Source organism: Podarcis muralis, chromosome 10, assembly GCF_964188315.1.
Source record: "Podarcis muralis chromosome 10, rPodMur119.hap1.1, whole genome shotgun sequence".
NCBI lineage: Eukaryota > Metazoa > Chordata > Lepidosauria > Squamata > Lacertidae > Podarcis > Podarcis muralis.
In genome coordinates, this window is record NC_135664.1 from 77289167 (window position 1) to 77315373 (window position 26207).

The 26207-nt window shown below is 46.3% G+C and overlaps 2 protein-coding genes across 2 annotated transcripts in view; one reads left to right on the forward strand and one right to left on the reverse strand.

Moving 5' to 3' along the window:
* The first annotated feature begins 405 nt into the window (after positions 1–405).
* The window catches only part of LOC144329059 (uncharacterized), a 68289-nt gene continuing 42487 nt past the window's right edge, over positions 406–26207 (forward strand). The window contains 3 exon segments of the mRNA XM_077935570.1: positions 406–852; positions 1727–1899; positions 22831–24304. Of these exon segments, the coding sequence (XP_077791696.1) occupies positions 23011–24304 (1294 nt within the window). The 5' untranslated portion in view covers positions 406–852; positions 1727–1899; positions 22831–23010.
* LOC144329056 (uncharacterized) lies at positions 9002–13065 on the reverse strand. Its single transcript, XM_077935554.1, has 2 exons — positions 12696–13065; positions 9002–11613 (listed from the first exon to the last, which is right to left on the reverse strand). Exon 2 carries the CDS (start codon positions 11334–11336, stop codon positions 10251–10253), a length of 1086 nt encoding a protein of 361 aa, XP_077791680.1. The 5' UTR covers positions 11337–11613; positions 12696–13065; the 3' UTR covers positions 9002–10250.

The window sequence follows — 26207 nt, forward strand, 5'->3', positions numbered from 1 at the left end:
TCAGGATTCAACCCGCCATCCCGATGGATTTCTGCCTGGGGCATGTGCTGCCCTTGATCGCCTCCTGCCTGCTAAGGGATTATGGAGTCAGGGGGAGCCCTGGATCCCCTAATTGGAGAGGAGTCATTAGACTTTGGAAGCAAGGAAACCGGTCAAACCGTAGAATTTTGGCGATTATTTGACGTTTCTTCAGCTTTCTATAATGGATAGTCGAGGAAACAGTCCCGATTCATGGAATCCGCTTCTGGCTCCAATTCGATAGGCTGCTTTTCTGAGCCTCTTGGCTGTTGTGCCTGGACGGTGTCCATTGTCCTTGTCCTGGCCTGAGTCAGAGGCTGGGGTGGGGAGCTGGGGTTTGGGGGGAGTCGTTTAGCTGCCCCCCTCCATTCCTGGTTTGAACAGCGCCAAGACCTAAAACACGGAGGGATCTAAGCTCGTGGGGTGGGGTGGGGGAGGATGTTGCACTTGTGGGGGGGGGGACCCCTCTTTGCAGCTGGATCTCCGGGATCAGCCCCTTCCCCGCTCTCCTGATCCAGAAGGAAGACGGTAGAGGGGAAACCTTCCTGCCCCCCCTCAATTCTTTCCCCCCCTCCCGGCACCTCCTCCTCTCACCCCGCCCCCACAAGCCCGGATCCCGCCCCCAAACATCCCACCCCTTCCTCCTCCTCCTCCAATCCGGCTCTTCTGTCCCAGGAATGGGGGGGGGGGTGAGCCCCCTCCCACCCTGCCTTCTTCTCCAGGACGTGGAGCTTCCACTCCGGATTGCTGCTCTGTCCCGTATATCTAGGGGGGGGGGCGGCGGCTTTCGATGCTGCAGGAAAGGAAAGGAGAATCGGGAGCGAGGACAAAGAGGTAAAGGGGTCGCGGGGGGAGGGAGAGGGGAGAAAAGGACCTAGAGACCCCTCCAGCTCCCCCAAGCGCCTTCCGTGGGGCCTGGATCCCGGCACGCGTGCTGCGAAGGGGCGGAGATGGGGCGCCCACCCACGAGGACTCCCTGGCCCCGTTCCCCCCACGCAGGCATCCCTGGGGCGCGGAGAGAAGCCAGGATAGAGACCCCCTGTCTTTCCCCGGCTCGTCTTGGGGGGGGCAATAGAGGCGGAGAGATGGGTCGCGCCTGGCAAGGGGTGAGCCAAGGGGGCGTCTGGGTGCAGGGGAGTCTCCGGGAGAAAGGGAGGGGGTCGGGGAAGCAGGGAGAGAAGGGAGGGGCATCCTCGAGTCAGAGAAGCGCAGCATTGGTGGTGTGGGGGGGAGATAGGAAGACCAGTCTTTGGGGAGAAGTCTCCCTCGTGGCTTCCTTGGGGACTCTCCGGAGGGGCCGCCTTGGCTTCTCCCTCCCGCCCAGGGCGACCAGAGAGGGATCCCTGGAAAGTGGGGGGTCCAGTCCCCGTCCCTCGCCTTCCTGCAAGTTCCATCCTCTTCCCACCCCATAAGCCCTGCCCTGTCCGGACGCAGTGCTTCTGCCCAGTCCAACCATTGGTCCCCTGGAGAGGAGAGGAAATCCCCAGAGGAAGAGGGGAGGGGGGAGGCCTTCTCAGAAGCGGCTCTTGGTTTCCACAATCCCAGCCAGGAAGCAGCCAGAAACCTTTTCCTCTCTCTCAGGCTTCCATCTTTAAGTGTCCTTTCTTGAGGATGAGGATAATGTACACCTGTCCTCAGAAACGGGTGCAGAGTCCATGAAATGGAAGTTGCACCTCAAAAGCATTTCTGTTCCTCTTATTCTTTGTAGCCAATGTCAGAGTGACTGACAAGCTGAGATACAATCCATCATCATCCGATGACAGCGACTTCATGAATCTTCCCAGTCAAAGGACCCATTTTCATGATAGACAGTGCCTGGGGCTGGAGGCTCTACACAACGGGTGTGCCTGTGCAGGCCAAAGACTGCCAGTATTAGCACAGGTGAGGTGTATGACTTCCCCAAATTTACAGACTGTGTGTGAATGAGAGTTTGTGGGTGGGATTATAGTTTACGGGAACCCTGTGATTTTCTCCACCCATAACATTTCTTGAGCTAATATTGCAGTACAAATTCCAAAATAACTACAAAAAATCACACGATAATAAGAATAATAGTACAGTGGTACCTCAGGTTAAGAACTGAATTTGTTCTGCAGGTCCGTTCTTAACCTGAAACTGTTCTTAACCTGTGGTACCACTTTAGCTAATGGGGCCTCCTGCTGCCACCACACGATTTCTGTTCTCATCCTGAATCAAAGTTCTTAACCCAAGGTTCTATTTCTGGGTTAGCAGCATCTGTAACCTGAAGCATCTGTAACCTGAGGTACCACTCTAGAAGTTCTAGTATTAGTATTTCCCCCCCAGCCACTCTGGGCAGCTTACAGTACATATTAGTAAAGGTAAAGGGACCCCTGAGCATTAGGTCCAGTCGTGGCCGACTCTGGGGTTGCAGCACTCATCTCACTTTATTGGCTGAGGGAGCTGGCGTACAGCTTCCAGGTCATGTGGCCAGCATGACTAAGCCGCTTCTGGCGAACCAGAGCAGCGCACGGAAACGCCATTTACCTTCCCACCGGAGCAGTACCTATTTATCTACTTGCACTTTGATGTGCTTTCGAACTGCTAGGTTGGCAGGAGCAGGGACCAAGCAACGGGAGCCCACCCCATCATAGGGATTCGAACCCCCGACCTTCTGATCAGGAAGTCCTAGGCTCTATGGGTTTAACCCACAACGACACCCGCGTCCCTACAGTACATATACAAGACAGTAAAACATCAAACATTAAAAACCTCCTGATACAGCTGTCTTCTAAATGTCAGGTAGTTGCCTGTTTCCTTGCCCTCTGAAGGGAGGGCATTCCATGGGGCAGGAGGCCCTCTGCCTGGTTCCCTGGAACTTCACTTCTAACTGCAAGGGAACCAGCAGAAGACCCTCGGAGGAGGACCTCCCTGTCCTGACTGAGCGATGGGGATGAAGATGCTCCGTCAGGTTCACAGGGCCGAGGCTGAGGAGGGCTTTAGGTTGCAGATCTTGCTCCTCCATAATGATCGATGTAAAGATAGCAGAGTAGGAGAAAACACTCAGAGGCAGGGGGGGAAATCAGCTGAGAAATTTATTACTGAAGACAGAGAAGCATGACAGGACCCAAAAAATAGCAAAAATGTAACTCACAGTAAAACCCTGACTTAGCAAACCAAAACAGCACTCAAGTAAGAAACAGCCAAGCAGAGTAGAGTAATATCAGACTATGAAGTGGGAGCAGGCGCATTTCAATACTGTAATTTATATATAATTCAAAGTCAGAGTAATCCTGGGACTATAGATAACAAGCCTCCAGGTGGACGTGCCCCATCTGCCCTTCACGTTCCTCTTCCACACGGGCAGAATCTGCCTTCAGGACTGTGGGATTCACGGTTGTTCTCCTCCTCTCCATCCACCAGGGCTTGACTTCAGGTGCAGCAGAATTCCCCAGCCCCACAAGGATTTGAGACCCATCAGCTTTTCTTTTTTTTTAAAGATATTTATTAAGATTTTTAAGAATTAAAACAGACATCCCCAACCATACACAAGAAATAAGAAAAAACAGTGTCCCATTCAAACAAACACATAAAAATACAGTGCACATCTAAAGAGAAAAAAAGAAGAAGAAGAAAGACATATAAAACATACAAATCCAATTTCTTACTAAAGTTTTTTCATATCCCTCTTTCCAGACTCCCTCACATCTCCCTTTTCTGTGTTCCTTTTTACACGATCATATTCAGCAGTACCTTTCCTCTTTCAAATCTTATTCTATATTATACATTTCAATTATTATGTCTCCATTCCCCCCCCCCTTGTTTCCACTTATTTATATTTGACATAATATTATTCTAGCTTTTTTCACCCTTATTCTTATGGAACATTCCTTGCCTACTCCTTTCGACTAAGTCACTAATGCCATATTATCTCTATATCTTGCATCATTTTAACATTCATACAGTTTACAATGCTTTTGCAGGTAGTCTTTAAATTTCTTCCAGTCCTCTTCCACTAACTCTTCTCCCAGGTCTCGGATTCTGCCAGTCATTTCTGCCAATTCCATATAGTCTATCAGTTGCATCTGCCATTCTTCCAAAGTGGGCAAATCTTGTGTCTTTTGCGATGAGTATTCTTGCTGCTGTTGTTGCGTACATAAAGAAAGTTCTGTCCTTCTTTAACACCATTTGGCCGACAATGCCCAAGAGGAAGGCCTCTGGTTTCTTAGGGAAGGTATATTTAAATACCTTTTTCAATTCATTATAGATCATTTCCCAGAAAGCCTTGACCCTTGGGCACGTCCACCAAAGGTGAAAGAATGTTCCCTCAGCTTCTTTACATTTCCAACACTTATTATCCGGCAAATGGTATATTTTTGCAAGCTTGACTGGGGTCATGTACCACCTATAAATCATTTTCATAATATTTTCTTTTCAGACATTACATGCCGTGAATTTCACACCAGTGGTCCACAACCGTTCCCAGTCAGCAAAAATAATGTTATAACCAATATCTTGCGCCCACTTTATCATAGCTGATTTAACCGTTTCATCCTGAGTGTTCCATTTTAACAGCAAGTTATACATTCTTGAAAGTACCTTAGGTTTAGGTTCTAACAGTTCTGTTTCTAATTTCGATTTTTCCACCTGGAAACCTGTTTTTTTGTCCATATTAAAGACCTCTCTGATTTGACGGTAATGTAACCAATCTCACACTTCTCAAAACTCTGCAATCTCCATATGTCTCCAACTTTTTCTAATATCTCCCAATATTTTGGCCACTTGGCCTCCATATTGAGTCTTTTCAGAGCCTTAGCTTCCATGGGTGATAGCCACCTTGGGGTCTTATTTTCTAATAAGTCTTTGTATCTTGTCCAGACATTAAACACTGCTTTCCTGACAATATGGTTCTTAAATGCTTTGTGAGCTTTAACCTTGTCGTACCACAGATATGCATGCCATCCAAACGCATTGTTGAACCCTTCCAAATCCAAAATGTCAGTGTTCTCCAGAAGTAGCCAGTCTTTCAACCAGCAGAATGCTGCTGATTCATAGTACAACTTCATGTCTGGCAGGGCAAATCCCCCCCTTTCTTTAGCATCAGTTAATATCTTTTTTTTTTTTTATTCTTCATTTCCAGATTTTATTTGATCTAGCACACTTGCTCAACCCAGTCCACACTGATACTAAAAAAGAAGTTTATACATAATTCAAAAAGAATCTGCGCACATGTGACCACAGGCACGCTAAACTATTTTATCTCTTTAGAAAATGGATGTGTGCTTTACAGCCCCTTGTCTACTTAATTTTTTTTTTTTTTTTTAATATTTTATTAAGGATTTTCTTGTTTTACAGAAGTGTAGTGCCTCATATATATTTTTCCCCATGTAACATTTTTACAAATCCGTTTCATTTGTTGAGGCATTAGGGGGAGAAGAAAATAAAAATAAAAATAAAAAAAGGAGAGAAAAGAGAAAGGGGGGTGGAGAGAGGGAAGATGGATAAGGGTGGGATTGGGTGGCGGTGTTTCTATTATGTTTAATGTGTGTAGAGTTTGGTGTCAGCGTTGCTTGTGTTGTTCACTTGTGTTCCTTTGGTGGTGAGAGAGGTTGGGGTTGGCCTAGGGTGTGATTGTTTGCTTGTGATTGGCTGTGGTGATCTTTGTTTTCGTGTGTGAGTGAGGTGGGTGGGTGTTTTGGATCAGGTTAGCCATATTGATTTGTATGCTGTTGGTGGATTATTGTCATTGTCCTGTTGGGCTGTGTGTGTGATAAAGGGGAGCCATACCGGGGTGAAGGCATCTTCTTCTGTTTGTCCCCGTGTCAGTTTCAGTTTATTAGTTAATTTTTCTAGTAGGGCTGTTTCCCATACTATTTGATACCATTGGTCCATGCTTACTCCTGACAGGTCTCTCCAGTGTCTGGTTATGGTGTTTCTGGCTGCTGAGAGCAGGTGGGTTATGAGTTCTTTGTGGTGTAAATGGGCATTGTTGTCTTGGAAGATGTTTAGTAGGGCCAATTCTGGGGTGGTGTCTATTACTTGCTTAGTTATTTTACAAATTTCTTGTATGGCTGTTGTCCAGAATAGTTGGATTTTGGGACACTCCCACCACATGTGGAAGTATGTGCCTGTGGAGGTGCACCCTCTCCAGCATTTTGGTGAGGTTCCTGGGTGTATTAGCGCTAGTTTCCTTGGTGTTAGGTACCACCTGTAGGTGAGTTTCAGTGTGAGTTCTTTTCTTTTCGTTGATATGGATTTAAAGGGGGGTTTAGACCACATTCTGGTCCATTGAGTGGGGTTTATCTCATAGCCTATGTCATTCTCCCATTGATTTTTGATTGCGTCTAGGGGATTTGCGAGATTTTGGAGTAGTATTTTGTATATTGCGGATACCGTCCCTTTACCGTTTCCCTTTGTTGTTAGGAGGAGGTTTTCGAAGGTTGTCAGGGGCCTAGTTGCTGCTGATTTTACTGTTGGGTTGTTTAAGAGGGCATGTAGTTGGTGTTGTGTTAACCAGGGCATTTGGGTGTCTTCTAGTTTGTCTTGTATTTCTTGTGTTGACAAGGGTTTGTTATTTTTATAAAAGTCTATTAGGCGATACAAGCCTTTGGTTCGCCAGGTTTTTATCTTGAGGTTTTGTGCTGCATGGTGGAATAATGGGTGGTATGCCAGGGGTATTAGTGGGGATGGGGTTGGGGATAGTTTGCCTATTTGTGTTTTCCATGCTTTGAGCATGGTCTGTGTGTACCTGTTAAGTGTTGTGGGAATTTTCTTTAGTTTGTTTGGGAGGAGTGGGTATGTTGTGGTGCAGGTGTTTTCAATTGTGTCCTTCTCTAGGTGTACCCATTGTTTTGTCTCATCTTCTAGTATATATGGGATTATATGGCGTATTTGGTTGGCGTTGTAATATGCTTCTATGTTGGGGATTCCCCATCCTCCTTCTGAGGTGGGGAGGTGCAGGTATTTGGGGCTTATTCTTGGTTTTTTATGTGAGAAGATGAAAGAGTGTAGTTTTCTCTGCCAACTGTGAAGTTGGGTTGAGGGGATCCAGATTGGGAGGGTTTGGAATAGGTAGGTTAGTTTTGGGAGTGTGATCATTTTGATCATGGCTATTTTGTCTGAGAGAGTGAGGTTCATGTTATTCCATCTCTTTAGGTCTTTGTTAATTTGTCGCCACAGGGGCTTGTAGTTGTGGAGGTATAATTTATTGAGGTTTCTGGTTATTTGTACCCCTAGGTATCTGAACTTGGTGTGGCAAAGTTTTATTTTGGTGACCTTCGTGAGTTCTTTTTGGGTGTGAGGAGGGGTGTTGAAGCACATAGCTTCTGACTTTGTGAAATTTACCTGTAGGCCCGACACCATTGCAAATGTGTTGAGTTCTCTGATTAGGGAGGTTGCTGTGCTTATGGGGTCTGGTGTTGTGACCATTAGGTCATCTGCAAAGAGCCCTAATTTATAGGTCCTGCCTTTTATTTCCACTCCCTTGATGTCTGTGGCTGCTCGGATGCGGATTGCTAGGGGTTCCAGAGCCAGGATAAATAAGAAGGGAGACAGTGGGCATCCTTGCTTCGTGCCTCTTTGGATAGCTATAGTGTTAGAATCCATATTGTTAGTTCTGCATTTTGCTGAGGCTTGGGAGTATATTTGTTTGAGGATTTGTAGGAAGTTGGGGCCAAATTTCATGTTAGTTAGTACTGCTAATATGTATTTCCACTCCAAGCAATCAAAGGCTTTGAGTATGTCTAGGGACATAATTGTCAATGGGAGTTTGGTTGCCTTGCTGTGTTCGATCAGGTTCAGTAGTTTCCTGATGGGGTCTGTTATATTGCGGCCAGGGACAAAGCCAGTCTGGTCTGGGGCTATTAACTTGTGTAGGAAGATTTTTAGGCGGTTGGCCAAGATTGATGTGAATATCTTGTAGTCTTGGTTTATTAATGAGATTGGGCGGTATGATTCTACTTTGAGGCTGTCTTTTAGTGGTTTTGGGATGGAGACTATTTTGGAGTGGGTCCAGGTTTTGGGGATGGGGCCTCCTTTTATGATGTCGTTGAATAGGCGGGTCATGTAGGGCATCAAGGGTTCTTTGAATTTCTTATAGAATTCTGCTGTGAAGCCGTCTGGGCCTGGGGCTTTGTGTGGTTTCAAGTTTTTGAGGACCGCATCTATTTCCTCTGGGGTGATAGGGCTGTCCATGAATTCCCGCTCCTCATCAGTTAGGGTAGGCATGGTCAGTCCTGCTAGAAATTTTTTGATTTCCCTCTCTGGTGGGTTATGGGAGGTGTATAGGTTGGAGTAAAATTCTGCAAATTCTGAAATTATTTCTTTGGGGGAGAATGTTATGATGCCGTCTTTTTTGGTGATGCAGTGTATTCTTGTTTTGAGTGCTTTTTTCCTACATCTATTTGCTAGTATTCTGGAGTTTTTCCCTCCATATTCATAGAAACGTTGTTTAGAGTATAGAATGTTGATCATTGTTTTGTTGATTTCTAAGGAGTCTAGTTCTCTCCTTTTCTGTTCTATAAGTTTGAGGAGTTTTTTAGATCCTGTTTGTTTGTAGCGTGATGAGAGGGCTGTGATGTCTTGTTCTATTTTGCTAATTTTTGAGGAGGTTTGTTTTTTAAGGAATGTTTTCTCTTTTATGCAAGCTCCTCTGGTGACCGCTTTCATTGCGTCCCATAGGAGGGGGGTTGTTGTATTGTTTACATCGTTTTCTTTGAAGTAGTTTTGGAGGGTTTTTGTGAGACTCTCTCTAATTTGTTTGTTTATAGTTAGGATGGGACTGAAGGACCAGGATGGGGTGGTTTGTGTTCCTTCTCCTATTTTAACAGTGACTTCTACTGGGGCGTGATCTGTGATTTTAATGTTACCTATGTTTGTTGATTCTACTGAGGGAATCAGACCCTGTGTGAGTAGAATGCTGTCCAGTCTGGACACTGTATCATGGCGTCCCGATTGGAATGTATGGCTGATGTCTCCCGGGTTTTGCTCACCCCAAATGTCATAGAGACCCCTGTTTTTTAGCATTTTTAGTAACTTGTAAGAGTTCCTGGTTGTTGGGGGTTTCCTTCGGAGGAAGGTTGCCCATGGGGTTGTGGGGTGGATATCTTTCAGGGATATACCTTTCATATTTAGATTGAGGTCCCCTCCTAGGATTGCTTCCCCTTCAGAGAAGGAGAGGAATTTGTTTAGTGTTTTCTGGAAGAATTCTAGTTGTTTCGTGTTTGGGGCATATATGGAGCCGATTGTCAGTTTGATTTTGCCATCTAGTGTCCCTTTAGCGAAAATGAATCTGCCTTTTTTGTCCTTGAGGACTGTTGTGGCAGTGAAGTTCAGGTCCCTACTGAGTATTATGGCTACACCACGGGCTTTCCCTGAGCCTTGTGCGACCCACTGTTGACTAAAGCGGGGGTCGCTCAGGAGTTTGCTGCCTTTGGGTGGATTGTGTATTTCTTGTAGGAAGGTGATGTGTGGTTTCATGGTGTTTATGTATGAGGTGATGCGTTTTCTTTTGATGGGGTTTCCCAGCCCCCTCACGTTTAATGTAATTGCTTTTAGGTTAGCCATTTTGTTTATCTATTATGTGGGGCGATTCCATGCCAACCCGTTCGGGTTGTCTTGTGTCTCTCTCTTCGTGTTGTTTAAAGAACCAGTGGGGTTGCGCTGACCTAGGGTGTGGTGGATGGGGGGCTAGTAGGATTAGAGTGAGATTTGGGTTAAAGAGTAGGGGGTAAGTTGTAGGGAGTTTCCTATATGTAGTCATATAGGTGTTTGTTTGGGGTATTTTGGGCCATCTGGCATTTAGCCAGTTGGTCCTAGGTCTCAGCTGGTGTGGAAGGCCGTGTTCAAGGACAGGCCGTCCCCCCTGTTGTCTGCGATAGGGGGTGATCAGCGAGACAGTGTGAAGTGACTTTGTAACGTCGCTGTCAGGTATAAGGTTTGTAAGCAGTGTTGCCAGTATTATGAGCAACATTGTTGGTGTGTTGGGGTGGGGATGTGGGTGCTGGTACGCTCTGGTGCCACCATAGTGCTGGTTGGGTATCAGATTTTAGCCTGATTGTGGGTTGTGTTATTAAGGTTGGAGTTGTTTTTCCTTAGTATGGAGTATGAGGATGTTGAAGGTGTGGGTGATGGGGAATGTGGTTGAGGTCGTATGGACTGGTGTTGGGGTGGGGATTTCTGTGGGGGTGCGGGGCTGGGGGGGGTGTTGATGGTGTTAACTAAATCTATGTTTTGGGGGGGGAGGGGAAAAAAAGGGGGGGGGAATCACCAGTCCTTCAGTTTGTGGTTTTTTCCTGGTTGCTTCTTTCAGCCGGGGTTGTTGTTGTTGTAGGGTTGTCCATCTGCGATGAGTTGGTTTGGTTGATCTTGGTCTGGTTTCTTGTGTCGTATGGCCGGCGGGACGGTTCTGAGCATGATGCTTGCCTGTATTGGTTTGCGTTGTTGCGCCGCTTCTGTTGTATCTTTTTCTTCTGTACCATTGTCCAGTTGTTTGCTGTTGTTTCCTCGTGGTTGGGGCTGTCGCTTGGTGGGTTTGTCGGTTTCCATTCCGGCGGGAGGTCGAGTTCAAGGTTCTTTAGTAGTTGCAGGGCCTCGGGTATGTTGGTAGCCATGTGTTGTGTTGTGTTCGTTGTTACAATGAGGCGGAAGGGGAAGCCCCATCGGTATTTGATCCCTGCTTGTTGGAGACGCTGGGTGCATGGGCGCAGGCTTTTCCTCCGGTTTAGGGTATCCTGCGATAGGTCCTGTAAGGCCAGAATGGGGGTTTCTCCATATCGAAGGTTGCTTGAGTTTCTGAGTTGGTGCCATATTTCTTCCTTCTTTCGGTAGCGTGTGAAACATACAATGATGTCTCTTGGGGGGGCGCTGGGTTTTGGCATAGGTTTTAGGGCTCTGTGAGCCCTCTCCAAGTCCTCTGCCTCAAGTTTCAGGCTTGGGATTGTGTTTTTCAGCCAGCGTATAATTAGGTCCGCTGGGCTTTTCTCCTCTGTTTTTTCAGGAAAGTTGCGGAAGCGGATGTTACAACGTCTATTGCGGTCTTCAAGGTCGGCTTGCTTAATTTTCATCTCGTTGTGTTCTGCTTCCATTTGGTTTACCAGTTCGTCCAGTTTCTTGTTCACACGTGCGTTCTCCTCCCGGTATTGTTCTATTATTCTTTCTTGCATTTGGTTCTTGTTCTCTAGAGCTTCCACTTTGGAGGTTAGATTGTTGATTAGTACCTGCATGGGAGCCATTGTGGCCTTCAGTGCTTCTTCTAATCGTGCTTCCATTTCCCTCAGATCTCGTTTCGTTATTGGGTGGTCATCATCTTGAAGGGGAGCTACCATCTTAGCATTGTTTGCCATCTCCCTGGTTGGTGTCATCTCGGTCTCCCTGATGGTTTTGGTTTGAGGTTGGCTTGGCGTCCTCTTGGGGTTGGGCGTGTGATGGTTAGGAGTTGTGGCAGTGGTGATTCCTGGGTATTGTTGGGTTGCTGAGCTGATCAGGCTTTGTTGGCTGGTGGCTTTTACAGAGCGTTTCGATTAGGTGGTCATTTGTGTCACTTCTAGCCTGTGTTTTAAGAACTTCTCTAGGGCTTCTGTAGATGCCTCAGCGGTGCCGCCGAGGCGGGGGGGGGGCAGGTAAGCAGAGATGGGTAGACTAATGGACAGACAGTTCATATAAAGGGGAGGGGGTTAGCAGGTAGAGATGCAAGAGATTAGAGGGTATATGTTTAATTTTCCTCCATTTTTAATTACTTTCCCACAAGCAAAAAATAACAACAATAACCAGGGGGAAATATTATTCTTAAGAAAAACAAATCAAACAAAACCATGCAGTTATTTTTTGTTCTCCAAATGGGTATATGGAGGAAATTTTTGTTTTAAAAGAGAGTGGTGGTCGTAGCTGGGGGCGATAGATTCCCCCCTCAGGAGCAGGCGAACAAGAGCTTTAAAAAGAGAAAGAAAAGAAGAATAATTGTATGGCTCTGCTCTGTCTTTTAAAAAATAATAATAATATGTCCCCCCAACCACCGCCACCACTCTCCGTCTGCAGAAAAGCAACCAAAAATGTACGGGTAAAAGATAAAAATGAGAATTAAAGGTAAAAAAAAAAAAAAAGGGGGGGGGGTGTCTTTAAATAGAGCTTTTTATTTATTTTTTATTTTTTTTAATGAGTAAAGTATAGGTAAAAGAGGGTAGGTAAAAGAGAGTGGAAAGTCTGGGGCGGAGTGGCAGTCCCAGGAAATGGCCTGTGATGGTTCAGGGCTGTTTTCTGGGTACTGCCATTTTAAATCTTAAGAGGGGGGTTTGAGGTGGAAATAAAATGAGGTTTAAATTGAGGATGTGTGTGTGGAAAAGTGTGTCTTTAAATAGTGAGTAGAAAAGATAGAAATAAAAGTAAAGATTCAAATAAAGGGTGGCTGCAGCAGCAGTGGCCCCTCTTTTAAAAAGAAAAGTGGTAAAAGTAGGTATATGGGGGGGGAGGGATAAGAAAGATGTATATATATATTTTCTTTAAAGGGAGGGAGGGAGGGGGAGGAAGGGGTTAAAAAAAGGGGGGTGTTAAAAAAAAAAAAGGGGGGGGGGAGGTTGTTTTTTCTTTTCTGTGGTCTCCTTTGTTATGCAGCTTCTCTGTGTTCTCCTTGCCGCTGGAGCTCCCGGTAGGGCTCAGCCACGTGCGTTTTTGTTTTTTTTCCCTTCCTCCCCGAAGCCTATTTTGCCTTCACCGTGCTCACCTACCTCTCCTCTGCTTTCCCGTCGGCAGAGATGGGGGCAGCAACGGTAAATTTGGGGCTCCTTTTTCTTTCTTTCTTCTTCTTCCTCTCTCCCTTTCTTTCTCCCTCTTTGCGTTAGTTCCACTGTCCTCCGGGTTTTGGAGCTCCTCTTGGCTGTTGGGGGGGGGGGGTCGGGTGCCTTTCCGGCTCAATCAAGGTCGTGGGGGGGTGTTTTGGCTCCTTTGATAGATGCCCGGGCACCCCCAATTCCTCTCCGTTGGCAGTGCTGGCAGCAGCAGTTCTGGGGGGTCCGGGAATCGGTCACCAGAGCCTTTTACTCTGGCTGGCTTCAGGAGCTCTTTTCTTCTGCTGCTGCCGCCATGCTGCCTCGCCGGAAGTCCGCATCAGTTAATATCTTAAATTTTATTCTGGGCTTTTTGCCCTGCCAGACAAATTTAGAAATGTCTCTCTGCCACCTCTTGAAACAATCCATCCTGTCCACAATCTGCAAAGTCTGAAACAAAAACAGCATTTTTGGCAATACATTCATCTTTATAGCAGCAATTCGACCCAACAAGGAAAGCTTCAATTTGGACCAAATTTCTAAGTCTTTTTTAACCTCTGACCAGCATTTTTCATAATTATCTTTAAATAAATTCAAGTTTTTAGCCGTCATGTTAATCCCTAGGTATTTCACTTTTTTAACCACATTTAACTCTGTCTCCTTCTGAAACCTTTCTTTTCCCATAGTAGTTAAGTTTCCCCCCAAAACCTTAGTTTTTTGCTTATTTAGTTTAAATCCCGCTATCCGACCAAATTCTTGAATCAGTTCTAAAACTCTTTTAGTACTAGATTCTGGCTCCTGTAATGTCAAAACCAGGTCATCTGCAAAGGCCTTCAGTTTATATTGTTTAGCTCCGACCTGGATTCCTTTAATCAACCGGTCCCTCCTAATCATGTTCAAGAGCACCTCCAGGACCGAAATAAATAACAATGGAGAGATAGGGCAGCCCTGTCATGTTCCTTTCTCTATCTTAAACTCTTCTGACACCACATTATTAACTATCAATTTTGCTTTTTGTTCTGAATAGATTGCGTCTATACCATCTTCAAAACCCCGTCCCACTCCCATTCCCTTAAGATTCTTCTTCATAAAATTCCATGAAATATTGTCAAAGGCCTTCTCCGCATCAATAAAAATCAACACTGTTTTTGTATTTGTGTTCATTTGCAATAGCTCCAAAATGTCAATAATGTTTCTTGTGTTGTCGGACAGATGTCTACCTGGGAGAAAGCCTGCCTGGTCTTTATGAATCACTTCATTTAGCACTCTTTTTAATCTATTGGCTAGAATGTCTGCAAAAATTTTGTAATCCACATTTAAAAGGGAAATGGGACGGTAGTTCTTAAGTTGTGTCTTTTCAGATTCAGATTTGGGTATAAGTGTGATGAAAGCTTCTTTCCACGACTCCGGTGCCTTCTTCCCCTCCATAATCTCGTTACATACCTCCTTCAGTGGTTGAATTAAATAGTCTTTCAGAGTCTTATAATACTTGGAGGTTAGCCCATCCGGCCCTGGAGACTTGCCCAATTGCATGTTCTGAATGGCACCTTCAATCTCCTGTTCGGTTATTTTATAGTTCAATATTGTTTTATTTTCTTGAGATAGTTTTGGTAATCCGTTGGTTCTTAAAAATTGGTCTATGTCAATCTCTTTTTGCGGCCCTTGGGTATATAGTTGTTTAAAGTATCTCTGGAAGCATTTTCTAATCTCCACAGGGTTCTGAATGTTTCTTCCTTCAATCTCTAAGTTAGTAACCGTGTTCAACTTCTGTCTCTTTTTCAACTGCCATGCTAGCAGTTTTCCGCATTTATTAGCCGATTCAAAGGTCCTTTGTCTCATTTGTTTGATTTTCCACTCGACTTCCTGATTTATCAATTTCGTATATTGTGCTTGATAAAGTTTAATTTCTCTCAGAATCTCCTGTGACTTTGGTTTCGATCTTAGTTTTTTCTCTCCTTCTTTTATTTATTTTCTCCAAGATCTTATCCTTTTTCTCATTTTGAACTCTTTTTCTTATTGCATTCTGTTGTATCAGAAACCCCCTCATCACCGCTTTACTTGCGTCCCAGATTACTCTTTTTTCCACCGTTGTTTTCAAATTTACTTCAAAATAATCACTCAAGTTCTTTTGGGCCTTCTTGACTATCTCTTGATCTCTTAGTAAGGTGTCATTCATCTTCCATCTGAAGGAACCAGTTGAGGTTGATTTCATTTCCATCTTTACTGCATTATGGTCGGAGCAGGTTTTTGGGCAGATTTCCACCTTTTTGATCTTGGGTGCCAGTCCTCTAGTTATCCATATTTGGTCGTTTCTTGTCCATGTCATTTTGGCTTCAGAGAAGAATGTCCCTTCTCTTCCTAAGGGGTTCTTTGTTCTCCAAATGTCAATCAGATCCATATTGTCGGTTAATTCAAAGAAGGTTTTGGTAGCCTGCCCTCTTTTGTCACACTTTGACTTTGCGCTTTGTCCATATTCGTAGATACCACCCCATTCATGTCTCCCATCAAAATGATGTTATTATAGTCCATATAGTCCAACATTGTCTCCTGCAGCTTCTTGAAGAATTCCGATTTCCCCTCATTTGGTGCATAAATTCCCACAATCAAAAATTTTTCTCCTTGTATTTGAATTTCAATTGCCAAGATTCTTCCTTGCTCATCTTTGAAAAGAAATTTTGGTGATAGGCTTTCTTTTGCATAAATAACAACTCCTCTCTTCTTCACTTTAAAGTCTTTATCTTCTTCCAAAAGCCAAAATTCTGTAAATTCTTTTGTCAAATATCCAGTTAAGTCTCCTTTTTCAAGTTCTGGGACTGCCCTCAATCTCAAATTATTTTCCTTACTTCTTAATTCTATCATAGACAGGTATTCCTGATGTTCATCAATCTGCGCATAGGTTTGATTTCCTCTTGCACCGCCTCTGCTTTCTGTTTGGCCTCATCAGCTACTTTACGATTTTCTGTAGTGGCTTCCAATAGTTTCCCAATTGATTGTGCATTTAAGCTAACTTGTTGAGTCAAGTTATTAACACTAGCTGTGTTTTGGTCAATTTTAGATGATTGTTCAGTCACTTGTTTACTCAGGCCTTCTAATTTTTCAAAGATTTTTTTTTAATACCGAAGTAGAGTCCCCTCCTGTGGCCATTCCTTCCGGCCTAGCTTGCTCTGATTCTTCCTCTTGTGTTACAGAAACAATGGGAACGGATGATCTATGCAGCTGTGAGATTATATTAGGTTGTTGTGTCTTGGCTTTGGCTGATCTTGTTCTCCCAGTCCCACTCATTCCACTTCTGTCTATGCGTCAAGGTCAGTCTCACACTTTGCAATTCCCATGGGAATCCACAAGTTCACAGATGGGGAAAAACCACCCCCAGTAGTTGCAAATTTTCAAAGTTCCTCTAGAGGGAGATAGGTATATCCTAAGGGGGAAAACGGGACGCGGGTGGCGCTGTGGGTAAAAGCCTCAGCACCTAGGGCTTGCCGATCGAAAGGTTGGCGGTTCGAATCCCCGCGGCAGGGTGCGATTCCGGTGCTTGGTCCCAGCGCCTGCCAACCTAGCAGTTCGAAAGCACCCCCGGGTGCAAGTAGATAAATAGGGACCGCTTTCTAGCGGGAAGGTAAACGGCGTTTCCGTGTGCGGCTCTGGCTCGCCAGAGCAGCGATGTCATGCTGGCCACGTGACCCAGAAGTGTCTCCAGACAGCGCTGGCCCCCGGCCTCTTGAGTGAGATGGGCGCACAACCCTAGAGTCTGTCAAGACTGGCCCGTACGGGCAGGGGTACCTTTTTAAGGGGGAAAAAGTTGTTGTTCACACATTCCAGGTTGCTCCAAATCCCTTAAAATTTGATGGTAATATCAAACAGCATCAAAGTCTCAAAAGTCCTCCAGATCCTTTATCCTTAGCAGAGTTAACCTTAAAGTACTTACAATGTCTCTAAAAAGTGCCAGCTTCAATGTAGCAATTCAGTGTAATGATCCAATGTATCAGTCCAATGTAACAAATCACACAGTCCCACAGTCCCGCAGCTCTAAAGATCTGGCAGCCCGACTACCGGGATTTCAGTAGTTTTGTAAATCCACAAAAGAAGAGGTAAAAAAAATTGTCCAATAATAAGAAGGTAAAGTTGATAAAATAACGGGGTAAAATTGCAGCTTTCTCCCTGCGCCTCAGTTCAATTGATGCTCAGATTAATTCCTTTTTAAGTCACAATTCCAAAGGCATTAGAAAGTTTAAATCCTTGCTTTTGATCTTTAAACAGTGCCGGGAGACGGACTTCCTGGTTGCATCTCCCGCTTGAGTGCCGAATTTTAAATAAATTTAGTCCCGAATATCAAACTTCACCTGCTCACGGGAAGTTGTTTTGTAGCCGAATAGTCCCAGGAAAAGGGTCAGCGCTCACCGACAGCAGCTTTGCGGCTTCACTCCACAGAAAGAGTGATCGACTCACAGCACCGCGTCAGCCCTTCCACGCTCCGGAGCCCCTTACGGGGTCCCTTCAACGTTTCAGGGGGCGCTCAGGATGCCCGCCGAGTCCCACGGCCACAGGCTATCACTGCCTGTGGTTTTCCGGTCTGGGTCTCCGCTTCGCCGTAGCGGACGACCCGTTTCTGCGGAGCTCCCCCTTCACAGACAGAAGGAGACCGCCATTGCCGTTCGTGCCGCCCCCGGAAGTCGAGACCCATCAGCTTTTCTCACCTGGTTTAGCCGGCCGGTGGAAGCCGTTGCTTGAACCCCTGTTGCAGGGTGGAGACCAAGGGTGGAAAAATAGCCCCAGAAGGTGCAGGACATGTCCCCCACCAAAGGAACTACTGCTCCCCAACACCCCATGACATCTAGATGCAGGTAGGTAGCCGTGTTGGTCTGACGCAGTTGAAATAAAAAAATTAAAAATAGTCCAGTAGCACCTTAGAGACCAACTAAGATTGTTCTAGGTATAAGCTTTGGTGTGCATGCGCACTTCTTCAGATACACTGACACAGATGTCACCAGAGCCTTGTATATCGTGGGAGGGTGGGGGTGGGGTTTTTCTCAGAAGGGTTCTCCTATTACCATCTTCTACTATCCTTCACTATATGAAGAAGTGTGCATGCACACGAAAGCTTATACCTAGAACAAACTTACCGTATTTTTCGCACCATTGGACGCACCGGAGCAAAGGACGCACCTAGTTTTTAGAGGAGGAAAACAAGTAAAAAATATTCTGAATCAAATGTTGTATAAACTACTGTATTTAATAAATAACCAGTATATCAGAATCATATTACAGCCATGTAAAGTGAACAGCAGTCAACAATGGCATTAAGAACCATCATCACTGTCATTAACAAATGAAGGGAGACTTTAAAGTTTGAGTACTCTTCTAGTCTTCTGTGAACCCCAAGAACTCATCACTGCTAGAGTCAGAATTTGTGGAGTTCAGTTGCTCACAATCACTGACATCACTTTCTTCGCTAGTTTCATGTAAAATACCATCTTCGTTACCATCCAAAGCATTGCTAATGCCACATTTTTTGAATGACCGGACAACGATTTCCTCCTTCACCGAGTGCCATGATGTTTTCACCCATTCACAAACTTGAGTGATAGTGGGCCTCTTCATTCGTCCAGTGGGTGTTAGATCATGATTACCAGCAGCCATCCATTTGTTCCACTCTTCTCGCATAAAGATTTTAAATGGCTTGTTGATGGAAACATCGAGAGGTTGCAACTGGCTGGTAAGACCTCCAGGAATTACAGCTAAATGAGTCTTCACTTCTTTAAAGCGCTTTTTTGTAGTTTCGCTAATATGTGCTCTAAACTGGTCCAGTACTAATAAGGCAGGTTTTTTCAAAAGCCCTCCAGGACGTTTGGACCACACTTTTTCAACCCATACTCTCATTCCATTTTCGTCCATCCACCCTTTCTCATGAACATGTACAACAACTCCTCGTGGAATCACTTCTTTTGGAAATGTTTTCCTTTTGAAAATTAACATGGGTGGCAATTTGGTGCCATCTGCACAGCAAGACAACACAACAGTGTAATGGGTTTTCTCATGCCCAGAGGTTTTCACGGCGATGGTTTTGGCACCTTTCAGATCAACAGTCCTATTAGATGGCACATCAAAGGTTAGCGGGACTTCATCCATATTCCCAATCTGGCCAATTTCAAATCCATTTCTCTTCCTAGCATCAATTACAAATTTATGAAAAGACAGAATCTTAGATTCATATTCTTCTGGCATTTTTTGTGCAGTTCTAGTTTTAGTGCGCATAGCAAGGCCACATCGCTTCATAAATCTGTAGCACCATGATGGTGAGCCAGTAAAATCGTGAATGCCTTTCTCTAAAGCAATGCGTTTGGCTTCATATATTATCATTTTTGTAGAGACTGCGAAGCCTTTATTCCGCTGTTTTGTGATCCATTCTTTCATGGCAATGTCCATCTGTGGCCACTTTGCAGCATGTCCACGAAAAGTGTGCTTGCTTTTATCTGCTTTTTGCAGCTGATCCTCCTGTTTCCTCCACTGTCTTATCATTTTTTCAGTTGGAGGTGGTCCAAAATGTCTCTCTGCTGCTCTGTTTCCATGCTCCTTAGCATATTTTACTACCTCTAGTTTAAAAGGAATCTTATATGCTAGTCTTTTCTGGCTTATCATCCTTATCAGAATGGGGGAGGTTTTCTGCAAGAAAATACAGTGGTAAGGAACTGTCAGTAATGTACAGTACAGTATCTCCAATGTTTACTATTGGGCACTTAACTGCCCCCCCCCCAATATTTTTAAGTTGGAAGAGGGAGGGAGGGAGGGAGGGAAGGAGGGAAGGAAGGAAGGAAGGAAGGAAGGGAGAGGGAGAGGGAGAGCTCAGCCTGTGGGTCCCCAGATGTTGTTGGACTACAACTCCTATCATCCTCCAACTCCCATCTTCCCTGAGCGCTGGCCTTGCTACCTAGAGGTGTTCACATCTGGGGACCCACAGGTTGAGAAGGGCTGAATTGTTGTATGCGAGGTGGGGCTTTACTGCCCCCCCCCCCAATATTTTATTTAAGGTGGAAGAGGGAGGGAGAGAGGGAAAGAAGGAAGAGAGAGGGAGATCTCACATTTCTGGATGTCTGTGGAGTGCAGCTGCCTTGCCTCGTGGAACCGGAGCAAAAGGAGGAAATGCTGGGAATTACCGGCACAATAACCTGGGAGGAGGGGCGGAAGGGTATGTCCAAATCTTCCGGCTCATTGTAAAGGGCTTCCCCAGCCAGCCCCCTAGAGCGGCTCACGTTGGACTCCATGTAGAAGCCAAGGGCTTCTGCACCCAGCTCCCTAGAGCGGCTCCCGTTGGACTCAATGGAGAAGCCGAGGGCTTCTCCAGCCAGCCCCCTAGAGCGGCTCAGGGATGGAGGGCAAGTTACAGGCAGCGTCTCCGCTGAGCGCCCTGAGCTCCTCCGACTCAATGAGGAAACCCAGGGCTTCTCCAGCCAGCCCCCTAGAGCGGCTCAGGGACAGAGGGCAAGTTGCAAGCAGCGTCTCCACTGCGCGCTAAGCGCCCTGAGCTGGTAGCACTGAATGGGGAATCCCAGGGCTTCCCCCAGCCGCCCACACAGCCTCTCAGCTGCTTGTTGGTCTGAATGGGGAAATTACAGGCAGCGTCTCCGCTGCCTGCTGAGCGCCCTGAGCTCCTCCGACTCAATGAGGAAACCCAGGGCTTCCCCAGCCAGCCTCCTAGAGCGGCTCAGGGATGGAGGGCAAGTTACAGGCAGCGTCTCCGCTGAGCGCTGAGCGCCCTGAGCTCCTCCGACTCAATGAGGAAACCCAGGGCTTCTCCAGCCAGCCCCCTAGAGCGGCTCAGGGACAGAGGGCAAGTTGCAAGCAGCGTCTCCGCTGAGCGCTGAGCGCCCTGAGCTGGTAGCACTGAATGGGGAATCCCAGGGCTTCCCCCAGCCGCCCACACAGCCTCTCAGCTGCTTGTTGGTCTGAATGGGGAAATTACAGGCAGCGTCTCCGCTGCCTGCTGAGCGCCCTGAGCTCCTCCGACTCAATGAGGAAACCCAGGGCTTCTCCAGCCAGCCCCCTAGAGCGGCTCAGGGACAGAGGGCAAGTTGCAAGCAGCATCTCCACTGCGCACTAAGCGCCCTGAGCTGGTAGCACTGAATGGGGAATCCCAGGGCTTCCCCCAGCCGCCCACGCAGCCTCTCAGCTGCTTGTCGGTCTGAATGGGGAAGCCCGGGGTTTCCCCAGCCGCCCACGCAGCCTCTCCGCTGCAACCTGAGCTTGGAGTGGCTGGAGGGGGAAGTCCCAGGACCACACATTCGCTCCATAGGACGCACAGACTTTTCCCCTTAGTTTTTAAAGGAAAAAATGTGCGTCCAATGGTGCGAAAAATACGGTAGTTGGTCCCTAATGGGCTACTGGACTATTTTTAATAATAATAATAATAAATTTTATCTATATCCCGCCCTCCCCAGCCGAAGCCAGGCTCAGGGCGGCTAACAACAATCAAATAATCAAACGGTCAAATAATCACACATTCTAAAAATATTTCATTATAAAAATTAATTAAAGTCAAATTGATGGCAACCGATTAAGCAAAATTCTGCGTAGGTTGCCAGAGGAGGGAGTCAGGCTGCGCCCTGACCAAAGGCCTGGTCTGGTTTTTTACTTTTATACTTCAACTGTGTCAGACCAACACGGCTACCTATGATTAAGTACAGTTGTCAGAGCTGGCTCCAGGTCCCAGCTCACAGAGGACCAACGCTAGCCGGTAGTAATGTACAAAAGTCTTTATTGAAGTACAGTTTCCATTTTCAAGCCGCAGCGCCCCAGCTCTACGTCTTAGAGGCTAGACCGGCGAAGCTCCATCTGAGTCTCCACCCCCTGTACACCAGCTTAAGACTCTAACCTTACTCCACCTCTTACGTCTCTCCTTTCTCCTCTGGGTCCTTCTGCCCCCCGGGGTCTCCTGCTTTCTGGACTCTTCTGACGCTGACCCCCCTGACTCCTCCCCCTCCTTTCGGCGGGCTTTGGGACCTGGCTCCCTATCCGGGCTGCCAACTGCGCCACCCTCCTGTACATTTGAACTTGGCGCGCGCGCCCAGCCTCCAACCTTCCTCTTGACCGTTTCCTCGCTCTCCGATGGAGGCGTGGCCAATCCTGACTCCTCTCCTCCCGCTGGTGGTGAGCTTCCTGATCCCGATACCTGGGACTCCTCCCCCCTACTGCGCTCTGGTGGGGAAGCTGGTCCTGATTTCCAACTGCTGCTCTCTGAGTCCCCTCTGGCCTCTTCTTCCTGGGGTGTCCCCCTAGGCACCCCCCTTGCTCTGACCATGGGAGCCCCTTTCTGTGAATCTTCCGATTCGCTGGAAAGACTCAGAGACCTCGGACCGCTGTCATCGCTAACATTTCCTTCGGATTCCTCCCCCTCGCTCTCTATTTCCTCCCTTTCCTGTGCCTCTGCTCCTGAGCCCCTGACAACAGTTATCTCCTCGCCTTGAACATCCTGCTTTTCAGTGCCAGATTAGGATAGTCCTGTGTCAGAAGACAAGCACAGGATCAGGCAGCACATCATCATTATAAAGAACCATTGGGATGGAGTGTTTCCCATTTGCCATTTTCTTTCCTTCTGCTTTTCCTGCTCTCTCCATGCAATGTGAGGCATGTAGACAGAGATCCATCTCCAAGAACAGGAGCTTCCCTGAGCACCCATTCAGCTGACCCCAAGCACCAAGCCTTGGTCACTAGTTCTGACCCAGACCACAGTCCCTGGAAAAGATGTAGATCTGGGTCTCCCAAAATAGTCCATATGGACCTCCTGAGGTCAGCGGAAATGTGAAGGTGATTCATGAAGATCTAGAGGTAGAAACGGGGGCAACCACTTGATTTGAAAGGAAGTCCCACAGGACAACGGTATTCCAAGATCATGCTGTGTTATTAAAGCTGATTGAGGATTATGAAAGTTTGCTGATGCATTACTACCATTAGACATCATAGGCACCTTACCATTTTCATTTCCTAAAAATTGGGAACATGGGGAGGACATGGGAGAATATAGGAGATGTTGAAATAAGAGAAGGAGCTAATGGCAGTTGATGAGTCCTTTTTTTCTGTGTTCTCTTTCCTGAAACCCAAACAGGATTTGCTTTTTGCCCACTCTGGAAAAGGTGATGGAGAAAACAGAATTGCGGGGGACAGGGCACCTTTCGTTTCATTAGGAATAGCCATTAAAATGTGTGAAATGTGGAATATGCTTCACTGAACGAGCACACATAGTTCACATCAACGAACACAAAAAGGAAAGAACCCATTTAAAGGTATGGAGTGCGGAAAAAGCTTCTGTTTCAATGCAAAACTTAGAACACACCAGCGGACTCACACAGAGAGAAAACGTTTTAAGTGCAGGGAGTGTGGGAAGAACTTCAGTCAGAGTGGAAACCTTAAATTGCATCAACGGACTCACACAGGGGAGAAACCATTTAAATGTATCGAGTGTGGAAAGAGCTTTAGTGATAATGGAAAACTTAGAAGACATCAACGGATTCACACAGGGGAGAAACCATTTCAGTGTATGGAGTGTGAAAAGAGTTTTAGTGATAATGGAATACTTAGAAGACATCAACAGACTCACACAGGGGAGAAACCATTTAAATGCATTGATTGTGGAAAGAGCTTCAGGGATAATGCAACACTTAGAAGACATCAACGGATTCACACAGGGGAGAAACCATATAAATGCATTGATTGCGGAAAGAGCTTTAGTGATAATGGTCAACTTAGAAATCATCAATGGACTCACACAGGGGAGAAACCATTTAAATGCATTGATTGTGGAAAGAGCTTTAGTGATAATGGTCAACTTAGAAATCATCAACGGACTCACACAGGGGAGAAGCCATATAAATGTATCGAGTGTGGAAAGAGATTCAGTCAGAGTGGACACCTTAGACAACATCAACGGACTCACACAGGGGAGAAACCGTTTCAGTGTATGGAGTGTGAAAAGAGTTTTAGTGATAATGGAAAACTTAGAACACATCAACGGACTCACACAGGGGAGAAACCATTTAAATGCATGGAGTGTGGAAACAGATTCAGTCAGAGTAGACACCTTAGACAACATCAATGGACTCACACAGGGGAGAAACCGTTTCAGTGTATGGAGTGTGAAAGGAGTTTTAGTGATAATGGAAACCTTAGAACACATCAACGGACTCACACAGGGGAGAAGCCATATAACTGTATCGAGTGTGGAAAGAGCTTTAGTGATAGTGGATGCCTTAGAAGACATCAATGGACTCACACAGGGGAGAACCCATTTGAATGCATAGAGTGTGGAAAGAGCTTTAATAATAGTGGATGCCTTAGAAGACATCAATGGACTCACACAGGGGAGAAACCATTTGAATGCATAGAGTGTGGAAAGAGCTTCAGTCAGAGTGGAGACCTTAGAAATCATCAACGGACTCACACAGGGGAGAAACCATTTCAATGTATGGAGTGTGGAAAGAGCTTCGGTCAGAGTGCACACCTTAGACAACATCAACGGACTCACACAGGGATGAAACCCTTTAAATGCATTGAGTGTGGAAAGAGCTTTAATAATAGTGGATGCCTTAGAAGACATCAACGGACTCACACAGGGGAGAAACCATTTGAATGCATAGAGTGTGGAAAGAGCTTCAGTCAGAGTGGAGACCTTAGAAATCATCAACGGACTCACACAGGGATGAAACCCTTTAAATGTATGGATTGTGGAAAGAGCTTCAGTCAGAGTGGAAGCCTTAGAAAACATCAACAGACTCACAGGGGAGAAACCATTTAAAGGTATGGAGTACAGTAAATGCTTTGCTCAGAGTGGAAATCTTAGAAAACATCAGCAGATACGTGGGGCAGAAACCATTTAAAGGTATGGACTGTAGAAGGAGCTTCAGTCAGAGTGGAAGCCTTGATTTATGTCAAAAAACTCACACAATGGAGAAACCATATAAATATCAGGAAAGTAGAAAGAGGTTCACTCTTAGTGGAAGTTCAGAATCAACAGACTCATGGACAGGAAGAACTTTAAAAGAGTTGAAACCCTTCAAACCATCAACAAACTCAGAGAGGAGAAGCAGTTTAAATGAAAAGACTGCAAAAAGTGCTTTCTTTATAATGGAGTATTTAAGGAACAGGGACGCGGGTGGCGCTGCGGGTTAAACCACAGAGCCTAGGACTTTGCCGATCCGAAGTTCGGCGGTTTGACTCCCCGCAATGGGGTAAGCTCCCGTTGCTTGGTCCCTGCTCCTGCCAACCTAGCAGTTCAAAGCACGTCCAAGTGCAAGTAGATAAATAGGTACCGCTCTGGGGGGAAGGTAAAAGGCGTTTCCGTGCGCTGCTCTGGTTTGCCAGAAGCGGCTTAGTCATGCTTGCCACACGACCCGGAAGCTGTACGCTGGCTCCCTCGGCCAATAAAGCGAGATGAGCGCCGCAACCCCAGAGTCAGTCACGACTGGACCTAATGGTCAGGGGTCCCTTTAACTTTACCTTTATTTAAGGAACTTATTTAAGGAAGGCAGCATCTCACAATGGTGAGAATAATTTTAGATGAAAGTAACTTTAGTTTTTGCACCACACCCTGTCACCCCCCCACCGCATGATCCAAGCACTGCTTCTTCACCAGAACTTCATCGCTGCCTCCTGCACGTTCTGAGGAAAACTTGAAATACTGAAATTGAATGGGGGATTCCCCCCATCCTAATTTCAAGAGGGGGAAGGAGGGGCTGCAGGTACCAGGGAAGTCTCCTGGGGGGTGCATCTTCCCTCACGAACCCCATGGGGCAACCCCAGAGCTCCTGCTCATTCTAGTGTTTGGGAAAGAGAGTATTTTTCCATAGTCCCAGAATTGTTGATTCAGTCATGTACTCAGGAGTTTTCCCACCAGAGGACCACAGTGCTGTAGCTGCTGCTGTTGTCATGGACTGGCTGATGAGGGGGGGGAGGCACCAGTTGGGGGACCCACAAGGGAAGAAGGCTCAGAGCCCAGGGACGGGTGGGGGGATGAGCCGAAAGAGGGAGAAAGGGGAGCAGACCGGAAGGGGAGATATTGCAAGCTGAGGAGGAAACAGGGTTAGGTGAGTGAGAAGAGTCTGGGGCAGAGAGCAGTTCAGGCTCAGAGGGAGGAGAGGAGGGGGCCAGGAGAGCCAGAGGAGGCCGGCTGCTGAAGCATCCAGGGAGACTCCCCCTCCTGCTGCGACCAGCACATGCCTCTGAGTGTGGCGGTTAGAACTCTTAGAATGTGGGGATCCCATTTTTCAACCAAAGCAAAAACCCGCTAGCCTTTTCCCAGGTCTTTCCTGATTTGACAGTCATTCGTCTCCTCTACGAAGCACTCTACAAAGTCCTTCTCCCTCCCTTTACTTACCATGGGGTCCCAGCAACCTTTTCTGCCTCTTACACTCTAGGGAAAAGAGCCCCTTTCCATTGGACGCCTGGCAGCCCAGTGCCAAATCCGGCTGCTCCAGAGAGAACGGAAAG